The sequence below is a fragment of the Rhinolophus sinicus genome, linkage group LG05, assembly GCF_036562045.2.
Source record: "Rhinolophus sinicus isolate RSC01 linkage group LG05, ASM3656204v1, whole genome shotgun sequence".
Taxonomy (NCBI): Eukaryota; Metazoa; Chordata; class Mammalia; order Chiroptera; family Rhinolophidae; genus Rhinolophus; species Rhinolophus sinicus.
Genome location: NC_133755.1, coordinates 68,685,036 through 68,711,012, shown reverse-complemented (window position 1 = coordinate 68,711,012; position 25,977 = coordinate 68,685,036). Strand labels below are relative to the sequence as shown.

At 39.4% G+C, this 25,977-nt stretch overlaps 1 protein-coding gene across 1 annotated transcript in view; it reads right to left on the bottom strand.

Annotated features, from left to right (window-relative positions):
- Positions 1-25,977, bottom strand: part of SLC9A4 (solute carrier family 9 member A4) — a 61,357-nt gene that overhangs the window by 22,838 nt on the left and 12,542 nt on the right. The window contains exons 3-7 of the mRNA XM_019753793.2: positions 8,446-8,705; positions 7,029-7,246; positions 4,396-4,598; positions 3,727-3,813; positions 507-577 (exon numbers count right to left, since the gene is read on the bottom strand). Of these exons, the coding sequence (XP_019609352.2) occupies positions 507-577; positions 3,727-3,813; positions 4,396-4,598; positions 7,029-7,246; positions 8,446-8,705 (839 nt within the window). The remainder of the gene's footprint in view (positions 1-506; positions 578-3,726; positions 3,814-4,395; positions 4,599-7,028; positions 7,247-8,445; positions 8,706-25,977) is intronic.

Below are 25,977 nucleotides of genomic sequence, written 5' to 3'. Positions count from 1 at the left end.
TCTGAGTCTCCTTCCTCTTCCTCTTTCTTACATGGGAATGGGAATGGAGGCTTCTCGGAGCCTTGTCCTCAGTCAGCTTCCTTCTTCACCCTGGTAGTGACCACACCCATGCCCGTGGCTTTGGTTAGCAAATACTCATTGACAACTCACAACCATTATCTCCAGCCATGATCTTCCTCCTAAACTTGAGACTAAATACCAAAATGGGGCTGAATATATATTGGAGACATCTTAAACAGAATCCATTATTTAACTCTAATCTGTCTTCTATAGCATACAAATTTAACCATGGCATTGTTACCTCCCTAGACTCCCTACCTGGAAATCTGAGAGTCATTTTTATTTTCCACCTGCTTCTTGTATGGCATGGCTCCCAGGCCCTTTACCTTCCTGGTCCCCTTCCTCTATATTCTTTCTAATTTGATGCTCAGCTTCCAACATAGCCTTTTGCGGTTCCCCGTGCCACAAAGATCCTTCCTAGATAGGGAAACCCTCAGTCTCCTTACTTGTCTCTCACTTGGTAGTGGCTCCATTGCCCACACACATCTTCAATTCCAGCCTTTAAGTGATCCATCAGCTGCCAAACCAAACACAAGAAAATGATTGCTGGTGAAATGTTAACTCTAAAAGACACACAAGGAAAGCTGATACACTTTGGAAAACAAAGGAGGCTTTAATATCCTGAAGCATATCCTCTTTTCTATCACTCTGTTCATGTAACTGAAACTTATAATGCCTTGCATAGTAATTCAACTTAGTCTCATGATTCAAAGACTCTGTAGATAAGTTCCTTAGTAATGCACGTAACTTGCAATGAAAACAGGGTACCTGCCATTTCCTTTGAATAATGTTTCTAGAATGATCTAAGAAATTTCTCATTATGAAATCATATGGATATAAAGCCTAATAATTAACTTTTACTTATCATTTCATTGCAAAAAAGAAAGAAAGAAAGAAAGAAAGAAAGAAAAAAGGAAATGCCAATATCCAATTTATGCAGTTTCTAGAAATACAATTCTATTATAACAATAACACATAACAACAAAATTTATCTATATGCCTCATTTTCTTTCTGATGATTTTTGCCTCACTATTTACATTTCACCATCCAAGCCAATTATACATTTGCCTTATTCAAATTGTTTATAGGAATTTAGGGTAAAAGCACAGTCTCTTCAAAATTGATGAATTTAACTTCAAATAATTTAAATTTGTAAACATTAAAGTTCATTCTGGCTTCCATTTTTTTTTTTTTTTTTTTTTGCAAAATAAGTTAAAATGCTAAATTAATTCTGAAATACTTAATTGATTCACTTTCTACCAATAAGTAAAACATTTTTGAGAAAAACAAATAAGAAGTGAAATATACAAGTTCCATTGTGTTAGGAATAGTATCTAATTTCTCAACAGAATGAACAAAGGGCATAAAGGCAGAGACAAAAATCTTCAATCAGTTTAAAGCATTGTTTATTTTAAAACACTCCCTCCCTATCCCCATCTATTGAATATTTTCAAATGGCCTTGAAACATTTTGGTTTGGGTTTCCTGAATTTAATTATTTTATTTCCTTAGGTGATTTTGGCCATGAATTTCAGGGCTGATTTTGAAAGACTTTGGCTGTTTCTCCAGCATTAGAATCATGAACTCTCAGGCATGAAAGAAATCTAAAATTATCTGGGCTAATCATCCCCACAAAGCTTCAACTGCCTGTACAATTCTGCTAAGTATTCCCAATCACTGCTTGCACACATCCGTTTCACCTATGGGTGTGCCATGCAATAAACAACTGTCACAATGCTCTTCATTGACGGAGTCTCTCTCCCTATATCTTCCATACTTGAATTCTCATTTCTATTCCCTGGAGCCATACAGAATGACATCCTTTCACTAGTGTGTTGAACTTAAAAGAAACAAGTCAAAACTATGCTCAATTTCACTCTCATCTTTGTCAGAGTTGGATGTTTTCACTGAAAACTCCTACTAGGCCTCATCTGCAGAAGTAGCAGAAGTCTTTACTCCTTCCTAATTAAAAGTTTAGAAAGAGCAGAGGATCCCATATTCCATTAGAACAATGATTCTAGAACCAAATAGGACTACTCTGAACATTAGTCACTGTCATAGTTTCCTGAGATGTCAACTCGGCTAGGCTAGTCCCTAGTTATCATTAATGCCAATCTAGAAGTAGCTGAAAAGGCATTTTGTAGATATGATTGAAGTCCATAATCAGTTACTTTAAGTAAGGGAGACTATTCTAGATCATTTGGGTGGCCCTGGTTTAATCAGTTGAAAGGCCTGAAGGGTGGAGCAGAGGCATCCAGTTGCGCACAGCATCTGTAGCTCATGCCTGAGAGTGCCAGTCTACCCTTCTTAATGGCCTGTCCTACATACACATTTTGGACTTGCCTAGACAGCCCCACAGTAGGTAAGCCAATTCTTTGCAACTAAGCTCTTACTATATATTCCCTACTGGTTCTGCTTCCCTTCCTTGAAACACTGCCAGCTTGGACTGAAAGGAAGAGAGAGAAGACCAAATGAAAGGAGGCTATTGGACCCCCAAAGTTCTACAGACAAGAAACAGGCTGATCAAACTAATGAGCTACAAACATGCTGCCTTTCGTGAAAAAGGAAGTATGACTCAGAGGGTAGAGTTGAGAGAAGAAGATGGTGGAGCAAAGAATCGCAGAAGGTAGTTCACAGGCCTTGAAACCAAAGAGTTCTCCCAGGTGGACTGGGAAATTTGTTTGGGATAGATGAGTCCTTTTTCCCTTCCACCACCCCCCTCCCCCACCCCTTTTTGGAAAATGAATATCTACAGCTGCTATCCTCTGACCATCCTACCAGTGTATTTTGGGTGCAAGTAACTTATTTCTTGAGTTTTCAGAATTGGAGAGGAGCTGTGTCTCAGGATGCATTAATCCCAGGGCCTCATCCCTTCCTGATTTAGATGACTGAAATGACAAGATCTGGGACTTCTGAACTGATAAGATTTAGATGAGATTTTTCGTCTTCAAACTGACACGATAACAAATCGAAACCTTTGGGGATGTTGATGTATTTTGCATGTGGAACACACATGAATCTGAGGGGCACAGAGCAGACAGAGGTAGGCAGAGTACTGGTCCCCAAAGACGCCCAAGTTCTAACCCTCACAACATGTGAACGTGTTAGTTTATATGCAAAGAAGAATTAAGATAGTAGATGGACTTTGTATTGCTAATCTGCTGACCTTAAGATAGAGAGAATATCCCAAATTGTCCACATGGGCCCAATATTATCACAAAGCTCTTTAATATGGGAAAGAAAGGCAGAAGAGTCCATATTAGAGTGATGCAGCATGAGAAAGACCTGACTGGCCACTGCTAGCTAAAAAGATGGAAGGGAAGGCCAGCAGCCTCTAGAAATTGGAAGGGGTAAGAACACGGAACCTCCAGACAGAAATGCAGCCCTGTGACATCTTGATTTTAGCCCAGTGAGACACATTTTGAATTTGTGACTTCCAGAACTATAAGATAATAACTTTGTGGTTTTTTTAAAGCCACTAAGTTTCTAATAATTTCCTACAGCAGCAATAGGGAACCAGTATAGTCACTCTAAGTGGAGCTAGAGAAGAAAGAGGCTATGTCTAGTGACATGTACATATCTCATCAAAGCTCTAGATGACACCCATAGGTGGCAAATTGGGGTACATCTTATTAACTTATTAATTATGACAAAGAGATAACTTACACGGATATGAAGCTCTTCATTGATTGATTCTTTTTTATTGGTCTTTTTAACACCCAGGTACCTGACCAGAGGGCCGATTGTGATTCCCTGGAACATAAATAATAAAATTTAAAAAGTTTTGTTGTAGTGAAGACTGTCATTATAGAAAGCAAATCTATTAGCAAAACTATTAGAACTTTCAATTTTTATGTTTTTGTTTTGTATTAGCTTCTACTGGATAAATGTTCCAGTGTTTGCTTTAGTTCTTATTGAATTCTTTTAAATTCTGCTATAAAGAAAGGCATTATGTCTGTATTTTAAAGCAGGTATTTAGTTTCATCCCTTAAAATAACCTCTCGTTAGTTTCCTGAGAGATAACTCCAGCTAAAATAAAAACTTGTGCTATCTAGTACGAACTGGAATCTTATTTTCAACAATACGCAGTAGAGTAGCTGTCATTCCTTGTTACCCAGGAATATTTTCATTAATATGTTTTATTGATTAAAAGACAACATATTTTAGAGGTTAAAGGTGACCACAGACATGATCTAGAAACAGTTGGGGATTTAGTTTGGGTACTGAGCATATTTCTAAAGATGAAATGAAATGTCCCTTTTTTGGTATTATACTAATTTCATGCATAATCCTAAAAGAATCTACTTATTTCAAACATGAAAGAAATCTACCAACCTGAATAAATACAGTAAAATATATAACTACTAGAGTAGCAGTGACAAACATTTTCTTCCTAGGAAAAAGAGACAGAGGGAGCAAAAATGCAAGTGAAAAACTTCCAGCTCCTCGAACACCACTGTAGAAAATTATGCACTGGTCCTTGATGGAGAAGGGGAAAGTCCGAAACTGGTTACTGACATAGAAGAGAGCAAATACGCCTAGAAAGGGGGAAACACATATTAGAGCAGAGGGTCATGAATGAGTAGAGATATAATGCTAGTGAACCCAAGTCGTGTGCATGTGCCCTCAAGACATGGCAGCTGAATTCCATCACACCCACCATTGTCCATCCCAAACAGAACATTCATAGACCGTGAGTGCGTGTATGCATGGTGTATGTGTGTGCTTAAAGTAACAAAATCTTGATAATTTTTGATATAGGAAATGGCATATATTTTCTAATCTATACTCATAATTTTTGCTCTGTCTCTCCAAACTAGGTAATTGCCTGGGGTATAAATTTTTTTTTTTTATCATCTCATCTTCTCGCCGAGTAACCAAAGGAGGTGTGTAATTTTCAACATGAGAGGAGCCCTCTCGGGGACTGTGGTCTCTGCAGGGTGAACAACTCTTTTGCAGTTGGTTTGGTTCTTCTTGAGGTTCAGTGCAGACAGGAAAGGATGTTGGCAAGAATTCAAAGGAAGGGATTCTTGCTGTCAGTAAGTGGAGGGTGGAGGGCAGGAGAGCTTGTTTAAAACATAGAGGTGTTTTTTTACCACACTGGTTTTCTACTCCCAAGTGGCTCACATGGCTTAGCTACCAGCAATGAAGTGGCTTGTGATGGGAAAGGTCCCTTCACTGAAGCCCTCACTAATAATGAAGAGGTTTCACTGCCACGTAATAAAGCTCTCAGCATCCTCATGTGACTTCCAATCACACAGACTCCACAGTAAGCAACCCTGACTGAAGGCACATTGGTAGCCCAAGAGGCAGTTACATTGAATTTTTTTCATTTTGTATTGTTTATCCTGGCTCCTCTCCATACTAGTCATGTGACCTCGAGCAAGGTTCTTAATTTTGTCATGTACTCAGTCTCCTCATCTGGTTAATGGAAGTGATGAACAGTGTTTACCTCAGAACGTGGATGTAAAGTTTAAATAAATTTAACATCTATAAATAACATAAAGCAGGACCTTATATGTTATAAGGCCTTCATGAGTGTGAACTATTATTAGCTACGCTGAGTCAGGGTGGAAAAAGGACAGGCTACGAGTGGGAGAACTGGATTCTTACATCTGGCATTGTCCCTTACTGTGACGTGGCCAAGTCAGCCATTCACTCGGTGACTGTTCCATCAGCTCCCTCAGCGAGAAGATGAAGGAGTTGGGCTGGATGGTGACCAAAGGTCAACAATGTTGAGAGAGCCACAATATTAGTCTTTTCCTAGATGGTTTCTAGTCTTGTTGGCTGTGCAGAAGCTCTGTAGTATTACTTCTCTTCACATTAGCTCTAGTCCCCTATGGAGCCCTACAGTATTACAACTGAAAGGGACCTTAGAAATTTGTCCACACCCACCATTTTGTGGTTGAGGAAGACAATTTGGGGTACTTCAATGTCTGTCCAAGGTCAAATAGTTAGTTAGTAATAGTGCCAGGATTGGATGTGAGATTATAAATTTCTAAGTTTCCTCAATTCTTTTTCTGCCCTGGGGACTCGATAGGCACATATATTCAGATTTAGCTTTATGAATATTTTAATATTTGTACATTATTCTTATTCTCTTCTAGATCAATTCATTTAGAATTGATATGCTCAAGGTAAGTTCTCAGTTTTTCTCCTAATTCCTTTGGTAATTGGCTTGACCTTATTGACCAAAGTCATTTAAAAAATGCTTCAAATATTAGTCCAAATCATTTAAACCTATAATTGCTTCTAATCAAAAGGCAACTTGTATATTGTAGTTCAGTACTTAGTGATTTTTTTTTCTAGCTCCAGAAGTATAAATATACAAGATAAATCACCAGCCCTTAGTCAAGACATCTCTCTCTTTTTTTAATTAGGCACATTTCATAAGGGTGATGCCAGTTACATTATACAGGTCCCTTTACTAATTAATACTAAGCACTTTTTAAAACTAAAGATTCACTTCCTAGTCCTCGGTTTTCTATATATCACACTCAATCCTCAAATGAAACCACCTATTTATTTAGGGAAATGTTTTTTAACAGTACTTGCCTTACATAGAACACAATTTGTGACATCTCACTTTTCCTGTAACAAAAGTGTAAATGACTGAAGTTTATAATCTATATCCGACTTAAGGTGCAATAGGGGACAAACTGGCAAAGAAGTGAAGAGCAAGAGATGAATTTACTGTTATACTTATATGTGTAGATGTGAAAATTCTCTATTCGATTAAAAAAAAATACTCCTTGCTTCAGGGCAGAACCTTATCAGTCAACTAATGACTTTGACATTTGAAAGAATAAACAGAACATTCCTGGTCACCACCATGTGCCTGTACTCCCCTAACCAGTAAGACCAGTTAGCCTCACCTCACTACTTACGCTTTTACACTGCAGAATGGAATAAGAGAAAATTTAAAAAGCAGCAGGCAAGAGACTCTTGGGGGCCCTGCTGTCTCTTACTGATGGCTCTCCAGATCTGGCAGAAGGCCAGGGTGAAGCAGACGAAGGCCCAGTTCCACTCGTGGTTCTTCCCAACGGTGGACACGCCCATGAAGATGAAGATCAGGGTCTCGCTGACACTGCTCAGCATCTTCATGAAATATTTGATGGTCGTGTAGGATGTCTGGGACACGTTTTCTTCCACATATTTTTTCATTGTCACTGCACAGGCTGTGATTCTGCAAAAGGAACAGTCTCAGAGAGAAGCACAAGATTTGGCCCCTCCTGGAAAAACCCTCCCTATTGGTAATGCCACAGATACACAAATTCTGTTTTTATACCCAGAGAACATCTTCTCTGTCCCTTCTTTGATGGCAGTTTTCCACAGATTTTCTTTCTTCTTCTTCTCCCTCCCCAAGGGGTTTGCACAAGTTGAGTATGATAGGGAAGGAGGTGGCTTTCCCACAACAAAATGGTGGGCAATTCTACACAAACCAGAAACTGAACTGATTCTATCTTGCTCTCCCTGATCGAGAGCTTTGTCAACGCCCCTCCTACCTTCTACTCCACTCTGCATTAAACCCCAATAAATTTGTTGCAATTACCTAGAAAGAATAATTCAGCAAAACCTCTCATTTTCTCCACCTGAGTAATATTTCTGACAACAATTTAATGACAATTTTTTCATTTGAAATACTTCTCTTCTAGATCCGCTTAACAAGTCTTGGGTGGGAGGTGGTAGTTTTGATTACTTTTAAGGTGGGAAACTAATGAGTGTCTAGATTTTACATTACTATATTTAATTAAAATGGGTATCTTTATACAATAAACTATTCCTGCCTGGATAGCTGGTCATAGAGAAAACATGACCAGATATAGTAAGCCAAGTTGAGAAGCCTCATTTCAAGATCTATGCAAGGTAAATATTTTAAAAAATATTTTCATTAGGAAAAAGAAACATGGATTTCTAGTCTTATCCCATCTACCTAGTTTCATTCTGCACCGATGAGTCCTGCAGCTGTGATGTGATTTAAAGGAAATAACAGAAGGCAAAGTCCAGCAATGATAGTTTCTCATGACATGCTTCCCTTTAAGATAATGAATTTTTCAAAGAAAAAAATTACTGAGATGAGACTTTAACCTTGAACTTCTCCCACCTTTTCTTTTTAGCAGCTTTTCTGAGCATTCTAACATGACTTTATAATTGCTATACTCTCCTTAGGCAAATCATGAGAAGAGAGCAAATGCAAATGCTGGAGAGAACATTTGTTTGGCAAAGGACCTAAATCAGAGTTTACAAACATTTAAAAACTCTGAATCCTGCAACACCTTTGAGAATTAGTGTCAGCAGTCAAGCCTTTTCCAGATGCTGATCCACAAAATGTGATTCTAAATTCTCTTATTTTGCTACTAGAGGTGGTCTTTGGTTTGTACTCACGCCAGGATGCCAGAGAGATAGAGGGTCTCAGCAGCTAAGTAAGACAAATAGCTGAACATGAAGACGATCAGCGGTTCAATTGCAGAGATATTCTGAGTAAAACGTGTGATAAACGCAGAAATGAATCCAAAAACAATGCCGAAAAATACTCCCCCAAGCCCCACAATTATGAATCGGGCACATCCAGCCAAAATGTCAACAGGTTTTATGGCTTCAAATTTATGCATCTTTGTGAAGGCAATTAATATATTGTATAAAACCTGGATAAAAAGAAAGTGGGAAAAGAAAGAAAGAAACATGAATTAGAAATGAGAAAGATTTTACATACAGGTTCTTAACTTTATGTCTAGTTAAATAATACACAACAATAACTGAAATGGCAATAAATATTAACACGGCTGCCTGATTTTTAAATGCATTCCATCTAATTTAAATTCATTCAGTTTTGCTGAATAAGTGTCATACTCACTGTTTTTAATCACTGAGCACGTACTGTGTGCCAGTCCCTTTGCTAAGCTCTCTGTGTCCATTTCTTTTCTCTCAACTCCCAATGCACTCTTCAACATGAGCTCTATAATCAACAATGGATTCCTATTATTTCTCCCTTAACATGAGCACCATGTTAAGCTCTCTCAGTAGAGGGCGCTGAAGGGACATTGCAGGAGGGAGGGTCTTCCTGCAACTTCCTAGGCTGCCTAGCAGAAGTCAGCCATGTGTGTGGGGACTTCCTGTGGAGCCTGCCAGGGCCACAGGCCCTGAAAGTCATCCCTCTGCAACTTTATGTCTTCTGCTTGGTGATAAACTGTCCATAGGCCTCTTGATATAAAACAAACAAACAAAAAAACCCCAAAACATGGCCCATGTGCAGCATGCCTGTGGCAGGGGTATCCACCTGAGTAGCCCTCCCTCTCTAAGCCCATGCAGACTGTTCCTCTGAAAGCCCTCTACCCTGTCCTGAGCCCAGGCTCTCACTGCATGTCCCGCGACACTGATGCTGATGCCTGCTGCCTTTCTGCTCTCCAGAGGGTAGTTTATGGTTTGTCCAACAACTCCAGACCAGCTCCAGTCTGGTTAAGCCAGCCAGCTTCTCTGCTGTCCAGTGGCCCATCTATACTTTCTCTAGTGAGATCTGTACCATACCCCTTCCAAGTTTGTCCTTCTTTGTGGGCTGTCCCTGAACCCTATGTTACCATAGAGTCTCCTCATATTTTGTAGCTATTCCTTTATTGTAATTAATAATTTTGATATTAAAATATCTCTGTTTTACCTGTGTGGTTTTTCTTTCCTTCCTGGACTCTGTCAGCCATGTTTTCCATATATATCATCTCACTGGAACCCCCAAACAACTCTAGCCCATGTGATACACTTCCAATATTCCTACTATTTCTCTACTACTTCAACATTTCTATGAAGTTGCAACAATCCTATATCACGATTTCATGTCACTTGGCAAGCCTAAAACTTAAACTGAACTTCTGCAAAATGGCAGCTGTCACACAGTTAATGAGACACATAAAATAGGTAAAGTAAGATTTCTGTAGAAAATGCAGTCCTTTGAGAATATCAAGCCCTAAAGGGTCCTGCAAAACCACAACACACACCTATTAGCCTGTGTTTCCTATACCAATACAAATTTTTAAAAAATCAAAGAAGGGGCAGAAGTTAACACTCAAGGAAATAGAATCAATGATCTGTACGTTTGTGTATCAACTATATTTTACAGAACTGATATAGTACTGGTCTATTTTATTTAAGCAAAATGAAGCCATGTTTCAAGAAAAATCTTGGCTGCATGAAAGAAAATTGTGACTTATGGCTTTAAAATGAATCCAAAAGAAACTTAGTGGTTGTATCCCAACTCAGTGAGTTTGTTTAGTCCAACTTCACCCTTTGCGTGACCTCGGAGCAAGCCACATACAGGTCTCAGAAGCTCTGGCTGTTGCACGTTTGGAGTTGTGCTCACATTGCAAGGAATTAAGTCAAGATAAGGAGACAGATGTTTCCACAAGACCCCAAAAGGACAGGTTTGAATGCATTCAAACTCCCAGGTGGGATCTGGGAGTTTATTTGACTCTCAAACCCAGAGAAAACTCAGGGAAAGTGATTGAGACTCAAAGATTTGCATGTTGTTGCCACAAACCAAAACACTTTTGCATAGCTCTCCAGATTATAAGTAGCTACCCATTCTGTTCCAAGGGCCTGGGAAAGCCAATCGGGCCAGCCCTGTCCCTGGATGCCAGTGTGCCCTACCCGGAAGATGCCATGGCAGTTTCAGAAGCTAAAGTAGTACATATAATTAAGAAGACTACACTTACAGACACAATTACTACATGAAAAACAATTCTTATCTTTCAAATTACCAGGCTCTGGATGTCATTATAGTTGTAAAAGATTTTCTTTGGACTCATTTTAAATCACAATAATATATGTGTACTTTTTAAATGATTTTTATTAAAAAAATATAGCTAACATATAACATTTTATCAGATTCAGGTGTATAGCATAGTTGTTTAACATTTATATCACTAAAGAAGTGATCACCATAAGTCCAGCAACCATCTGACACCATATCATGCTATCACAATATTGACTATATTCCCTATGTTGTACATTACATCCCCATGACTTATTTGTTTCAAACCTGGAAATTTGAGCATCTTATTCCCCTTCAACTTTTTCCCCACTTTTTATATTTTTTAATTACAGTTAACAGTCAATATTATTTTGTGTTAATTTTAGGTGTACAGCATAGTGCTTCGACATTTGTGCAATTTAAGAAACGACCTCCTGGATTACTCACCTGGCACTATACATAGCTGTTATCACATCATTGACTATATTCCCTGTGCTTTACTTTACATCCCCATGACTAATTTGTAACTACCAATTTGTACTTCTTACTTCCTTCACCTTTTTCACCCTGTTCCCCAACCCCTCCCATCTATCACCCCGAAAAATCTAGTACCCATCTGACATCATACATAGTTATTACAATATTTATTGACTATATTCCTTGTGCTATACACCACATCCCCATGACTACTGTGTAACAACCATTTATACTTCTTAATTCCTTCCCCCTTTTCACCCATGCCCCTCAACCTCCTTTCCATCTGGCAACCATCAAAATGTTCTTTGTACTTATGAGTGTGTTTCTGTTTTGTTTGTTTATTTTGTTCTTTAGATTCCACATATAAATGAAATCACTTTGCATCTTTCTCTGTCTGGCATACTCCACTCAGCACAATTCCCTCCAGGACCATCCATGCCGCCACAGATGGCAAGAACCCATTCTCTTCTATGGCTGAGCAATAGTCCATTGTTATATGTACCAATTCCTCTTCATCCATTCATTCATCGATGGACAGCCAGACTGCCTCCACATCTTAGCTATTGTAAATAATGCTGCAATGAACTTACAGATGCACATGTCCTCTCAAAGTAGCATTTTGGGTTTCTTCAGATAAATAACCAGAAGTGGGATTACTGGGTCCTTCTTTGTCTCTTGTTATAGCCTTTGTTTTAAAGTCTATTTTGTCTGGTGTAAGTATTGCTACCCCAGTAGTTTTTGTTGCTGTTGTTGTTGTTTTTTTCATTTTCATGAAATAACTTCTTTCATCCCTTCACTTTCAGTCTGTGTGTCTTTCGATCTGAGGTGAGTCTCTTATAGGCAGCGTATGTAAGGATTTTGTTTTCTTATCCATTCAGGCACCCTATGTTTTTTATCAGAGCACTTAATCCATTTACATTGAAAGTAATTGTTGATAGATATGTCATTATTGCCATTTTATTATTCATATATATATTTTTTAAGAAGTTCCTCTAACATTCCTTTTAATGTAATACTGGTTTGGTGGTGATGAATTGCTTTAGTTTTTTCTTTCCTGTGAAGCTCTTTAACTATCCTTTGATTTTAAATGATAGTTTTGCTGGGTAAAGTAGTCTTGGTTGTAGGTCCTTGCTTTCTGTCACTTTGAATATTTCCTGCCAATCCCTTCTGGCTTGCAAAATTTCCACTGAGAAATCAACTGACAATCTTATGGGGGCTCTCTTATAAGTTACTAGTTGTCTTTGTCTTGCTGCTTTTAGGATATTCTCTTTGTCTTTAACCTTTGCCATTTTAATTATAATGTGACTTGGTGTGGGCCTATTTGGGTTCATCTTGTTTGGGACTCTCTGCACTTCTTGGTCTTGTATGTCTAGTTCCTTTGTCAGGTTAAGAAAGTTTTCAGTCATTATTTCTTCAAACAGGTTCTCAATCACTTGCTCTCTCTATTCTCTTTCAGGATGTGAATGTTGTTACAGTTGATGTTGTCCCAGGTCTCTTAAGCTATCCTCATTTTTCTGAATTCTTTTTTCCTTTTGTTGTTTCAATTTTTTCCCCCTGCGATTTTGTCTTTCAAATCATTGATTTGATCCTCTGCTTCATCTAGTCTGCTGATGATTCCTTCTAGTACATTCTTCATTTCAGTTATTATATTTTTTTTACTTCTGAGTTGTTCTTTTTCTGTGGTTTCTAAGTCTCTTTTCATGCTTTCTATCTCTCTGTTGAAGTTTTGACTAAGTTCCTTGAGAATCTTTATAACCAGTGTTTTGAACTCTGTATCTGGTAGGTTGCTTACCTCCATTTCCTTTAGTTCTTTTTCTGGAGTATTCTCCTTTTCTTTCATTTGGGATGTATTTCTTTTTCTTTGTTTTTCTTTTGTTTCTTTCTTTTTTTTTCTTTCTTTCTTCTTCTTTTTTTTTTTTTTTTTTTTCTTTTCATTTTGGCTGCCTCTCTGTGTTTGATTCTATGTATTAGGTAGGGCTGCTGCATCTCCCAGTCTTGGCCAAGTAGTAGTAGGTTCCTGTGGAGCCCAGTGGCACAGTCTCCCTTGTCACCTGTGCTGGGTGCTCCAGCAGTGTTCCTTGTGTGCTCTCCTGTTATATTTGAGTCTTGATTGCTATTGGCATGACAGTGGGTGGGTTTGACCCTCAGGTTGTGGGGTTTGGCCATATCCAAAGCTCATGGGCTGCTGTATAGGGAGTTTACCACATGGAGCAGGATTCCCCCAGTGATCTCTGGTGCCTGTTGAGACCACCCTTTGGTTGTGCCACTTGTGAGGCTAATTGGGTGGTGTCCTGCTGTGGTCTGAAGACAACCTCCAAGTGCGTTGGTTCTGGGGCTTCTTGTGAGGGGCTCTGGTGCAGGCCCAGGTAAGCCACTGCCTGTGACCAACCAGGGACTATCTGGTAGGCACTATAAAGTGATCCACAGTTGGTCGCTGACCTGGAGACATGTGGGAGAGGCCTCACAGTGAACTGAGGACGACTTCCTTTAGTACCGGATCTGGGATAGCTCCATAGAAAGCCAGGACACATTGAGGCCTGCTGCTCGTTGCTGGCTCCCATGAGGTTCAGCCACCAATAAAGTGGTATGGAGGTGGGTGTGGCAGGTTCTCAATAAGTCACCAGGGTGGAGCGAGTGGAGCTCACCAGACCAATCAGATTCAGATTTGGCCATAGGCAACCTACCAGATACAGAGTTCAAAATATAGGCATAGAGGAAGGCTCAACACAGAAAAGATAGTACCCACCTGTAGGCTGCATGAGAGGAGGACCCTGCACAGGGAAAATGATAACTATCTTCCAGCCCTCGCCTCAGTCTGCCCCCTGTATGTCTCCAATGCCCCCCGAGTCACTGTCCCTCTGCTGGAGCCCAGGGTGAGTGCCAGAGAGTGACTTAGCCTGTGTGGGGGCCCTTTAAGAGGATGGCTGGGTTTCCCACAGCCTTGTGTTCCACCCAGATGGTCAGAATCCCCAGTTTTTCACAGCCAAATATTGTGGGGATTCCTCTTTCCAGCACCAGTACTCAGGCTGGGTAGCCTCATGTGGGGATGAGGTCCCTCTCTCATCCAGGGGTAGCTCTGTGGCTGAGATATCCCTCCCAATTTTCATCCACCACACAGAGGTTTGGAGCCAGCCCATTTCGCATCTCCGCCCCTCCTACCAGTCTTGATGTGGCTTCGTCTTCATAGCCTTAGTTATAAAACTTCTGTTCAGCTAGACTTCAGATGGTTCTCTAGGTTGATTGTTCTATAATGTAGTTGTAATTTTGATATGTTCATGGGAAGAGGCAAGCACAGCATTTATCTGCTCTACCATCTTGGATCATTCTCTCCGTGTGTGTATTTTTCACATATTGGAGGGAAAATAGCCAAGATTAAATCTCAAACAATTTCACATCACTAATGGAAAACCAGGTTAGATTTATTGTCTTCGCTCAATGTGGAGATGTGATATTATGATAAAAAAAAATAAAAAATAAAAAAATATATATATATAGTCTTTGTCTCCTGACACAGAGTTCCTATAAAACCTTGTAATTTCCTGAGTGATACGGTGAGAAGAGCATTTCTTTTTTATCCTTAATGAGCCCTTTTCAACCATGTCTGAGTTTATGCTAATGAGATGACAGGCTAGGCTCCAGATAGTTTAAGGGTCAGGGCTCTTTGCCAGAAGAACCAATTAAGTGATTAGAGGTTTGTAACTTTCAATCCCACACCTCTCGCCCTTGCGCCTGGCCCTGACCTCAGCAAAAGGAGATGAGCTAAGATTGAGTTCAATAGCCAAGGGCCAGTGATTTAATCAGTCATGCTTATGAGTTGGAACTTCTATAAAACCCCTAAGAGATGATTTTTAGAAAGCTTCCAGGTTGGTCTGAGAGGGTGGTATAACTGGAGAAGGCATAGAAGCTCTGCGCCCTTTCCCCCATACCTTGCACTATATCCTCAGGCTGTTCATGATTTGCATCCTTTATAAAAAACCAATAACAGAAAGTAAACTATTTTCCTGATTAGTGTTAGCTGTTGTAGCAGATTATTGAACTTGAGGAAGGGGTTGTGGAAACCCCCAATTTCACAGGCAGTCAGTCAGAAATATGGGTGGCTGAAACATGGAATTGGTGTCTAAAGGGGGGGCGGTCTTATGGGACTGAGTCCTTAACTTGTGGGGTTGGTGCTAATTCTGGGTGGTTACTATCAGAATTAAATTAAATTGGAGGACACCACGTTGGAGTCTGGAGAGTTGGAGAATTGGTTGATATGAGAAAAAACACCTACACTTTGGTGTCAGAAGTGGTGTGAAAAAAAAAAAAAACAACACGGTTTAGAGGAGGTCTCAGGAAATGTTCCTTTAGTGTTACCTTTAACAAGCTCTCCAAGTCTCACAAGTCTCACAAGATCATATTAATGGCAACCCTTTAACAGATACCACTGTAAAAGTTTGCAAAACCTTTTCAACATAAAGAATAGTGACTAAAGACACCAGTCCACCAACCAATGCTTAGCAGAGGTGGAGAGTTGATTCAAATGTGATATTGATATTTTTTTCTGTATCAATTTTATTGAGGAATAATTTACATATGATAAGCTGCATCTAAAAATGTATGAATTCTGACCATTTTATATATAAAATCACTGCCACAGTCAGGATCTAGGACAATTCCACAAACTCAGAAAGGGTCTTTATTTCTCTTTTAAAGTGCATCCCTTTTTCTAACCCTGAAACCCAGGAAACCACTGATTTATTATTGTCACTATAGATTAATTTGTATTTTATATAATAGAATTATAAAATATGAACTCTTTCTTCTCTGGCTTCTTTAACTGAGCATGTTTTGGGGTCTTACCTGTGTTTTTTACAGGTATCAGTGGTTCCTTCTTGTTTTTACTGAGTAGTATATGGCTAGAGTATGTTTTATACATCCATTTACCTGTGGAAGGACATTTGTTCCCTGCTTCCCCGCACTGCCCAGTTTTTCCTGTTGGAATATCACTGCTATGCGCATTCATAAGCCTTTTGTCTAGACTTAGGTTTTCATTTCCTTGGATACATATCTAGGAGTGAATGGCTAAATAATGCAATAGATACAAGTTAAAATTTTAAGAAATAGCTTTCTTGTCCATTCAGACTTCTATATCAGAATATCATAGACTAGGTGGCTTTTAAACAACAGAAATTTATTACTCACAGTTCTGGAAGCTGGCAAGTCTAAGATCAAGGCACCAACAGATTCAGTGTCTGGTAAAAGCCCATTTCCTGGTTCTTAGACAGCTGTCTTCTCATTGAGTCCTCACATAGCAGAAGGCGCAAGGGAGCTTCCTGGGATCTCTTTTGCAAGAGCACTAATCCAATCCATGAGGCTCCACTCTTATGACCTACTCACCTCCCAAAGGCCCACCTCCAAATACTATCATACTGAGGATTAGTTTTCAACATATGAATTTTGGGGGACACAAACATTCAGTCTACAGCAATGCCAAATTGTTTTCCAAAGTCATTGAATCATTTTCTGTTCCCATCAGAAATGCTGGAGACTTTCAGTTGTTCCATATCCCTGTAAACTATTGATATTGTCAGTCTTTTTAATTCCAGCGACTCTAATGGGTGTATAGTGGTATTTCATTGGAATTTTATTTTGCATTTCCGTGATTACTAAAGACATTGAGCATAATTTTATGTGCTTATTGACCTCTTGTGTATATCGTCATTAATGATGTATCTAATCAAATTTTTTACCCATTTTTGAATTGTTTATATTCTTATTATTGAGTTATAAAATTCTTTATATATCCTGGGTGTAAGTCTTTTGTAAGATATATGCACAGTGAATACTTTCTCCCATTCTGTGCCTTGCTTTTTTGTTTACTTAAGAGTTTATTTTGAAGGGCAAATTTTTTTCTTTTGATAAAATCCAATGTTTTACCTTTTTCTTTTTGTTATTCGTACTTTTTCCCCCCTGTCCTTTGCCTACTGCAAAGTCATAAATGTTTTTGTTTTGTTTTTTTCCTATGCTTTCTTCCAGGAGAGTTATAATTTTAGCTTTTACATGTAGTCTATGATACATTTTGTGGTAATTTTAAAATTTGGTTTGTGGTAATTTTCATATTTTTCTACATGATATCCACTTACTTCAGCACCATTAAATTGCTTTGGTTTCTTTGCCAAAAATCAACTGTGTAAGTTTATTTCTGGATCTCTGTTCTCCTCCTCGATGTCATATATATATTGTTTAACCAATATTATGATGTTGCTTCATTGTAATTATTGTGGCACTATAGCAACTCTTCAAATAAGTCTTCCTTGTTCTTCTTTTTAGAAATTGCTTTGTGTGTTCTTAGCCATTTGTACTTCCAAACACATTTTGGTATCAGCTTGTCAATTTCTACCAAAAAAAAAATTCTCCTGTGATTTTGATTGTAATTTTATTGAATCTGTAGATAAATTGGGAGAGAGCTGACTTATTAGTAATACTGAGTCTTCCATTAAAACACAAGGTATTTTTTAGGTCTTCTAATTCCTGTCAGCAATATTCTGTAATATTCAGTAAAACGGTCAAACAAAACATCTTTGTGGAACTTACTTCTAAGTGTTGTTTTTTTTACTGTGCTCATAAATGGAATTTTAAAATTTCTTCTTGACACTAGTCCTTAAAGTTGTCACTACTATTTTAAAGTGCTATTAATTATTGTACATTCATCTCATGTTCTGTGACCTTGTTAAATTTACTTATTGGTTCTAGTAGTTGTTTTATTTCTGAAGATTTTCTACATACACCATAATATCATACACAAATAAACATATACACTATTTCTTTAGTCATCTTGTCTTTCGGCTTTTTTTCCTTGCCTAATAAATAGAAATGTTGACAGTGGATACCCTTAAGCAATATGTTAGGGTTTTTATAAATATACTTTATCAGGCTGAAAAGGTTACCTACTCTTCCTACCTTGCCAGGAGCTTCCATCATAAATGAGTATTGAATTTTGTTAACTGGTTTTCTGCATCTATTGATACAATCAGTTATTCTATTTTATTGTAATTATTCATATTGTGAATTACACTGATAGATTTTTCCCAGTGTTAAAGAAACATAGTTCTGTGATGTACCTTACAAAGTCATGATTTATTATCCTTGCTATGTATTGCTGAATTTGATTTGCTAATATTTATTGAAGTATTTTTGGTCTATAGTCATGATGAATATTGATCTATAGGTTTCTTTCTTTGCATTATTTTTGCCTGGTTTGGGTATGAGGATAAACCTGGCCTCATAATGTGAGTTGGAAAATGATCACTCCTTGCAATATTGTGATTTATAAGAAATATATATTGGGTCATTCAGATGATCAAAACATATTTCTCATATACATTTGGTCTTTGCCCAGGGTTCCTGGGTCACAGCTCCAAAGACTCTTGGAATTTCCTGATATATCAGAGCAATAGGTGCATCTGTTGTTATAATAATTGGTCTCTTATTCTCAGTTCCTGAAATTAGTTCAAAGCCCTGAAAATGAAATGTTATTCATAACAAGTCCCTTTCTACCACAACTGGGTTTATGTTAATAATATAACTTTTGGAAAATACCTAAGAATGGGAACTGGTTTTCACAGGGACCAACTGGGCTAGAGGATTGGAACTTTCAGTCCCACCCTCTAATTTATGGTGAGGGAAGAAGGCCTAGAGATTGAATCAATCACCAATGGCCGTGATTTAATCAATCAAGCCGATGTAATGAAGTCTCCAGAAAACCTCAAACGATTGGGATCAAAAAGCTTCAGGTTGGTGAACACATGAAGAAGAGACGGACACTCAGCACCCTTTCCCTACATTGGCATCTCTTCCATCTGGCTCTTCCTGATTTATATCCTTTTATAATAAACTAGTGATCTGAGCTATGTGAGCCACTTGAGCAAATCAATCATACCCAAGGAGGGAGCTATTGGAATCTCCAATCTATAGCTGGTGGATCAAAGGCACAAGTGACAGCCTGGACTTGCAATTGGTGTCTAACGTGGGTGAGTGAGGGGCAGTCTTGCAGGCCTGAGCCCTTAATTTGTGGCATCTGATGCTATTTCATTGTAGATAGTGTCAGAATTGAGTTGAACTGTAGGACACTGAGCTGGTGTCTGAGCATTGCATCCCCCACCACCTTCAACTGAATTTCTGCCCAGAGCCCTTACTCTTCTTCTATTTTTGAAAGGTTTCATGGAGAATAACTATTTCTTCCTTAAGATACAGATACAGTACCTTATCTTTTATTAATTTAACACTTATTGTACTGTTATCATTTATTATTATGTTTACAATTGCCTTCCTATTAGTTAGGAATTACTTGGCTGTACTTTTTTCTAGTTTCTTCATGTAGGACCTTATCATCATTGGTTTTAAATCTTCCAACTCTTTAATATAAGCATTTAAAGCTATAAATTTTTCCTTTAATTATATCTTTAACTGCATCCCACAAATTTTGATGTGTTGTATTTTCATTATTATTTGTTCAAAATATTTTCTAACTTTCTTTGTAATTTCTTGTTTGAATCATGGATTGTTTAGCAGTGTGCTGTTTAGTTTCCAAATATTTGGGTTTTCTTAGATGTCTTAATGTAATTTATTTTAATTTAATTTTGGTGTGAACAAAGAACATATTCTGGCCACTAGCCTTCTAAATTTATTGAAGTTTCTTTTATAGTCAAATATATGGTCGTTTTTGATGAACATACCATATGCACTTGGAAGGAATGTTTGGTTTACATTTGTTGGGCACAACATTCTATAAATATCAATTAGGATAGACTGATATTTGATAGTGTTCAGATCCTCAATTTCTTGCTGATATTTTACCTACTTTTTCTATCATCTCTTAAGAGGAAATTAAAACTCCTGCTATGGTGGAATTGTCGTTTCTTTCCTTTAAATTTGTCAGTTTTTTCTTCATGTATTTAGTGGTCCTATCACATGCATAATCACTAGGTATTTTTGATGAATTGACTTTTTTTGTCATTATGAAACATCCCTCTTTATCTCTGTGAAACTTCTATCTTTATATCTATTTTAACAGATATTAATATAGCCACACAAGCACTCTTATGCTTACTATTTGTCTAGTGGATCTTTTTGTATCCATTTACTTTCAACTTTTCTGTGTCTTTATAACCGTTATTTCTTGTAAATAGAATATATTTGGGTCTTGTTTTATAATTAGTGCTGGGAATCTCTGGTTTTTAATTGGAGCATCTTAGTCTATTAACACTTGATGTAATTATTGTTATGATTGGATTTAGAACTACCATTTTATTACTTGTTTCCTCTTTTATTTCTTTTCCTGCATTCATTTTGATTATTTGAATACTTTATAGGTTTTGTTTTTAATTTTATTGTTAGCTACCTCTTTTCATTATGTTAACTAGTACTGTACAATATAACATTCTTAACTTTTTACAGGATATTTTGGATTAAAATTATACTGTTTCACATAAAGTAAAAAAATCTTATAACAGAGGGGGAGTAAGATTTGCAGGGATGTTTATTACCACATCATAACCTGGGGCATCCTGACTGTCAGAAAAAATCTATAAACTCTTGCTTCCAAAAGCCTTAAAACTGGCTTGGTTCTAGTTACAGTTGTTGGGAGAATACCCTGTAAAGCACTTCCCCTTCCTGGGCTCCTGAAGGGGCTTCTGTGGGCGGAATTGTGTCCCTGTCTGTGGAAATGGTCTTCTGTGGGTGGAAATATTGAACTCTTAACCTCTGGTACTGCAGAATATGACTGGATTAGAAAATAGGGTCTATAAAGAGGTAATTCAGTTAAAATGAGATCATAATGGTGGGGTGTCCAATAAGACTGATGTCCTTATAAGAAAAGGAAGCAATCCCAGGAGTGCACACAGCCAGAAGGCAGCCACCTGAAAGCCAGGAAAAGAGGTTGCACCAGAAACCAACCCCGGTCAGTGGCACCTTGATCTTGGACTGCCAGCTTCCAGAACTAGGAGAAGTACATTTCTGTTGTTTAAGCCACTCAGTCTGTGGTATTTTGTATGGCAGCCCTAGTGGACTAATATGGGACCCATGTCTTCCCAATTGCCTTGTGTATCTTTTTAATGAATCCTCATTGCTTGAGCTTGCCATATAAATTCAGTTCTTTGGAAACAAAAAGCCTAATTACTGACACTACACACATCTAATAAGCATGGAAAGTTCAGAGTTACAGTAGATACAGTAAAAATGATCTTTACTGCAGATTAGATACTTGAAAGATATAGAGAATGCCACAAAGAACTGTATTCATCAACTTTACACAGAAAATTAAAAATGAATCCAGTTAATTTTCTACTTTATATAAAGGGGTACTGGTACATTAAACTCAGTCATAGAGTATTTCCGTGACAACACTTGCTCTGACTGTTCAAGGAAATCACTAAGAAACCAGCAATCACTTAGCAGTCACTGCATAATGATCCAAAAGACAGAAGGGAGGAAAAAGAGCATCTGCCACCCTGGGCTGGAGATGAAAATGGGATTTACCAATGCTCCTAGAGTACCCTTTCCTGAACATTGGTTGCTTATAACCTCAGAGAATGGAGGCCAGGAAGATAAACTGAACTGACGTCAGAAATTTTAATAAAGAGACGTGTCAGTGGCAGAATTTTATTGATTTAGGGCAAAGCAAAGACATTCCTTTAAGGAACTCATTTTCAGTTGAAAAAGTTGGAAAATTCTTCTCACCTTGAAGAATGGCAGGGTGATGGTTTGCCCTGTTTCATAGCTGTAATTACCAGCTACTTGCCAATGACTGCCAAATAATCAATCTCCATTCTCTCTTTCCCCAGGATCTAGATACCTCTTTTTAAAACTACTGAAAAAAATGTTTAATGTCCTGTAGGTCTCTCAAACTCAGCTGTTCAAAACTAACCTAACAGTAATCGCCCACCTCCCACCAACACCAGCTCCTCACCCTGATGCCCTCCAAGGAACTGTCCCAGCCAAGCACTCCAGAGTCTATCAGCCTTGGCCCTTCCTCACCCCCCATCCACCTGGAGCAAATGCCCATGGGAGTATCTTTCGCCATTGGTGTCAGTACACCAACATGACAGGAAAAGGAATTTAATGGTGATTTAACCTCAAAGCTTCTTAAACTATCAAAGCAAATGTCAGTCGTGACCGCTAGACTTAAGTTCACTGAAGATTAGCTTGGCGGTTTGATTCTTCTGAGGTCACTCTGGCATAGTAGAAAAAGCAATTTGGACAGAAAGTAGTTGCTCTGTAATAATTTTTATAAATGAGTGAATGAAGAATGAATCAACAAATGATTCAGTCTCAGGAGGACTCAGGCTCAATCAAACAGGATTGAACTTGATCTTCAAAATAAGAGTTGGATTTCATGATCTCCCAGTTCCATCCAGTGCTTAGGACCTAAGCTGATCCTGGGTTATGAGAAGTGACACATAGATAACCACAGCCTGGAGCCAGAATAAACGGCTTGGTCTCTGACCCGTTGCCTGGATGTAATATTATAGAGTGGGCCTGCACAACAGGTTCTGCTGGATACCGTTCATTTTACATCACCATTGAGGAAGCTATGGGGAAACTTTGTCCACTGGCTCTTCCCAAACAGCCAGCTTATGGGCCTTTTCACATAATTTTAAGCATATTTTTTTCCATAGCATGGCCTGACACACCCACCGCACCCTTGAGAATTCATGAACACATGTTGTTGGCAGTGTGTGTGGAGGGGTCTGTTGGAAACCGCTGAAGTATGAAATGCTTGGCTGTATTTGCAGTTGTGGCCTTTTCTCCCAAGTCAGTGATTTCTATTCATGTATTATGTAATCTCCTAGGAAGTCTCTATGGCTTGAAAGGGCTGTAAGAAAATACAGAAGAATAGGCAGGTCCATGGTTGTAAGGTAGGAAGAAGAATTTACAAATGAATAGAAGTAAGTCAAATGTTCCCAGGTGTGGCTCCTCAAAGGCAGGGACAATGCTTGTTTGCCTTTGTGTGCCTGGCACTTAGCACAGTTGGTGTGCAATGTGGGATGCTGACGGCTTTGAAAGAAAAAACACGGCTTTCACGTGCTTTTCTGTGTTTATTCTGATTATTTCCTAAAGATTGAAAAAGAGTTTGCTTTTCTCTCCATCACTACCTCCTACCCACCCCTACCTCCTGAAAAAGGGACAACTTGATAACCAGCAAGGCTTTGTCCTTTTTTTCTCACATCTGTGAACCGAAGTGAGTTCTTACCACCTGTAAGTGGCTCACAACGTAGGTTCGTTGAAAACTGAATTGTCCAATTCAAACTTTAATCATTCTGTTTCTTCAACAAAAAGAAAATGAACCAAAAAAGTACTTAGGCATCCAACTTGAGGAATTCCAATGAAATAATGGTTGAAGTGTCTCTCTCCAATCTTCATTACTTCAGTATGCCTCAGAGTTATTAACATTCACCTAAGGAACAGGCCTGTTGGGCTGATGGTTAAAGGGACTCTGCGGGTGGTAGAACTGTTATATCACTAGCTAATTGGCTAACCAATTACAGCTGATGGCCAACTAATCACAGCTGATGGCTATCTACTACCCAAGCCAGCACATTTCCATGTGCGGCCAAGAGCCTGGACACTGCTTTCTGGGACTCTGTCCCCACACTCCACCCCTCCAGGGTCTCACCTCACAATCTACGCGACAAGCACCTTCCGCGAGGGGCCCCGTGCCAGGAACCTGGTTCACGAGAAAGAGTTTCAGTCCAGTTCAAGTAATGTCCCGAGGGGCGTCCCTTGATGTCCACCTACTTTCTGGGCACAGTCAGGGTTTCTCAGAGTCCCGCCAGTCTCTCTGGGCACAGCCAGAGTTCTCAGGGTACTGCCAGCCTTTCTGGGCACAGCCAGACCTCCTGGGCATAACCAGGGTTCTCAGAGTACCATACTAGAACAATAGTGGCTCACAGCCAAGATGCTTACATATTTTCCACGGCAGCCAGTCGAGACATAGGAAGCAAACATCCGCCAGTTCCACTACGTGGTGGCACATTCCCAAGCAAACAGTCAAGTGGTCCATCAAATCAGGGATGGAAGGCAATTCCCCATAGTCCACAGTCATTCACTAGGGCTGTACATTGGTCTCATAATGTGTGCCCTCTCCACAGGGCGAGGACTCCAAGTCCTCCCCAACCTGGGGGTGAAGGACGATGTAATGCAGGGTCTCCGGTCCCTCTCCCCTCACTAGAATGCAGGATATGGTGAGGCCAAAAGGAAAAACAATGGAGCCATAGATAGGGGAGTCATACCACTATATTCTCGATGGCGGCTGGTCGAGACACAAAAGCAAACATCTGCCAGTACCCCAACGAGGGATCTTCCTTCACCCCAGTCTTGCTGGTGGCCAGGCGGGACACAGGAAGTAGGATCAACATGATCTGCAATCCACAATCCGCTTGCTAACCACACTTGCTAGCCGCAATGCGCCATCTGCTTCTCTACCAACCAACCAACCCCCTAGCATAGCCATGGTAGTTATATTAGTGGCTAATGGCTAACCGGTTACAGCTGATGGCCACTAGTCACAGATGATGGCCATCTAATAACCGAACCAGCACCTTTCCATGTGAGGCTGGGAGCCTGGAAACTGCTTTCTGGGACTCTGTCCCCACAGACCCCCATAGCCAGCACCATTCGCTCTACCAATGACAGCTGTTCTAAGGAGAAGCTCATGAGACAAACCTGCAAAGGTTTTAGCTGAGAGAATATGTCTGAAGAAAAATGTCTAGGTCCTGGGCTGGGTGGGCGCCAGACACCTGCCCTCCCCCGTAGTGTGTCAGAAGCAGCTTGAGGGTTGGGGGGAAATGCCTCACAATTCAGGGGCACTCGGAGGGCCCCTGCTGTGGGTGACATTCACTCCCAGCGCCTGAGGTCAACCAAGTGAGGCTGCATAGCCCTGTTTCTCTGGGGTTTAGGCCTTATCGCCATGTTTTTGCTGACAGACACCAACCAGATTGCCTTCTTGTGTGGAGCCTCCTCTCCCATGTGAGGCCAGGTGCCTGTGGGGCTCATCTCACACCTTCCTCAAAACCACCCTTAGAGGTCAGATTAACCGTTCCCACTGTACACATGAGAAACAGAGGCACAAAAGGGACGAGTCCCTTGCTCAAGATCATACAGCTCGTGGGGCCAAATCCACCTTATACCTGAGCTCCCTACAGTCTTGGCCAGAAGAAACTGTCGACTTATACGGGTTTTGGAGCTTCTGACCTCCTATCCTAGGAACCTGAGTAAAATGAAAGGAAATAAACAGATAAAAAGAGGGCGGGAGAAAACTGCCTACCACCCCGCCCCCGGGAGTCTGTTCATGTTTGTACGCAGCGCTTCTCTGGGAAAAACTGAGGCTGCAAAGTCCAGACAGACGGAAAAGAGGATGTGGTGTCACTTAGCATGTCAGCGGAGCTCTGTGACTCAGAAGCACTCGTGTAGGTAGACTTCAGTTAAGGTAGACTTTGATTAATAACACCAAACACTATATCGCGGTAAGTTTGCACGGTGACAGATGGTTACTAGAATTAGTGTGGTAATCACAGTGTAAGGTATAAAAAGGTACACCTGGAACGGATATAACCAATATAATATTGCATATCAACTCTGCTTAAGTAAAAAAATAATTAAAAAAATAACACCGAAGACTCTGTACTCAGTCTGTGCCAGGTGCTATTTCAAATGCTTTATATGTA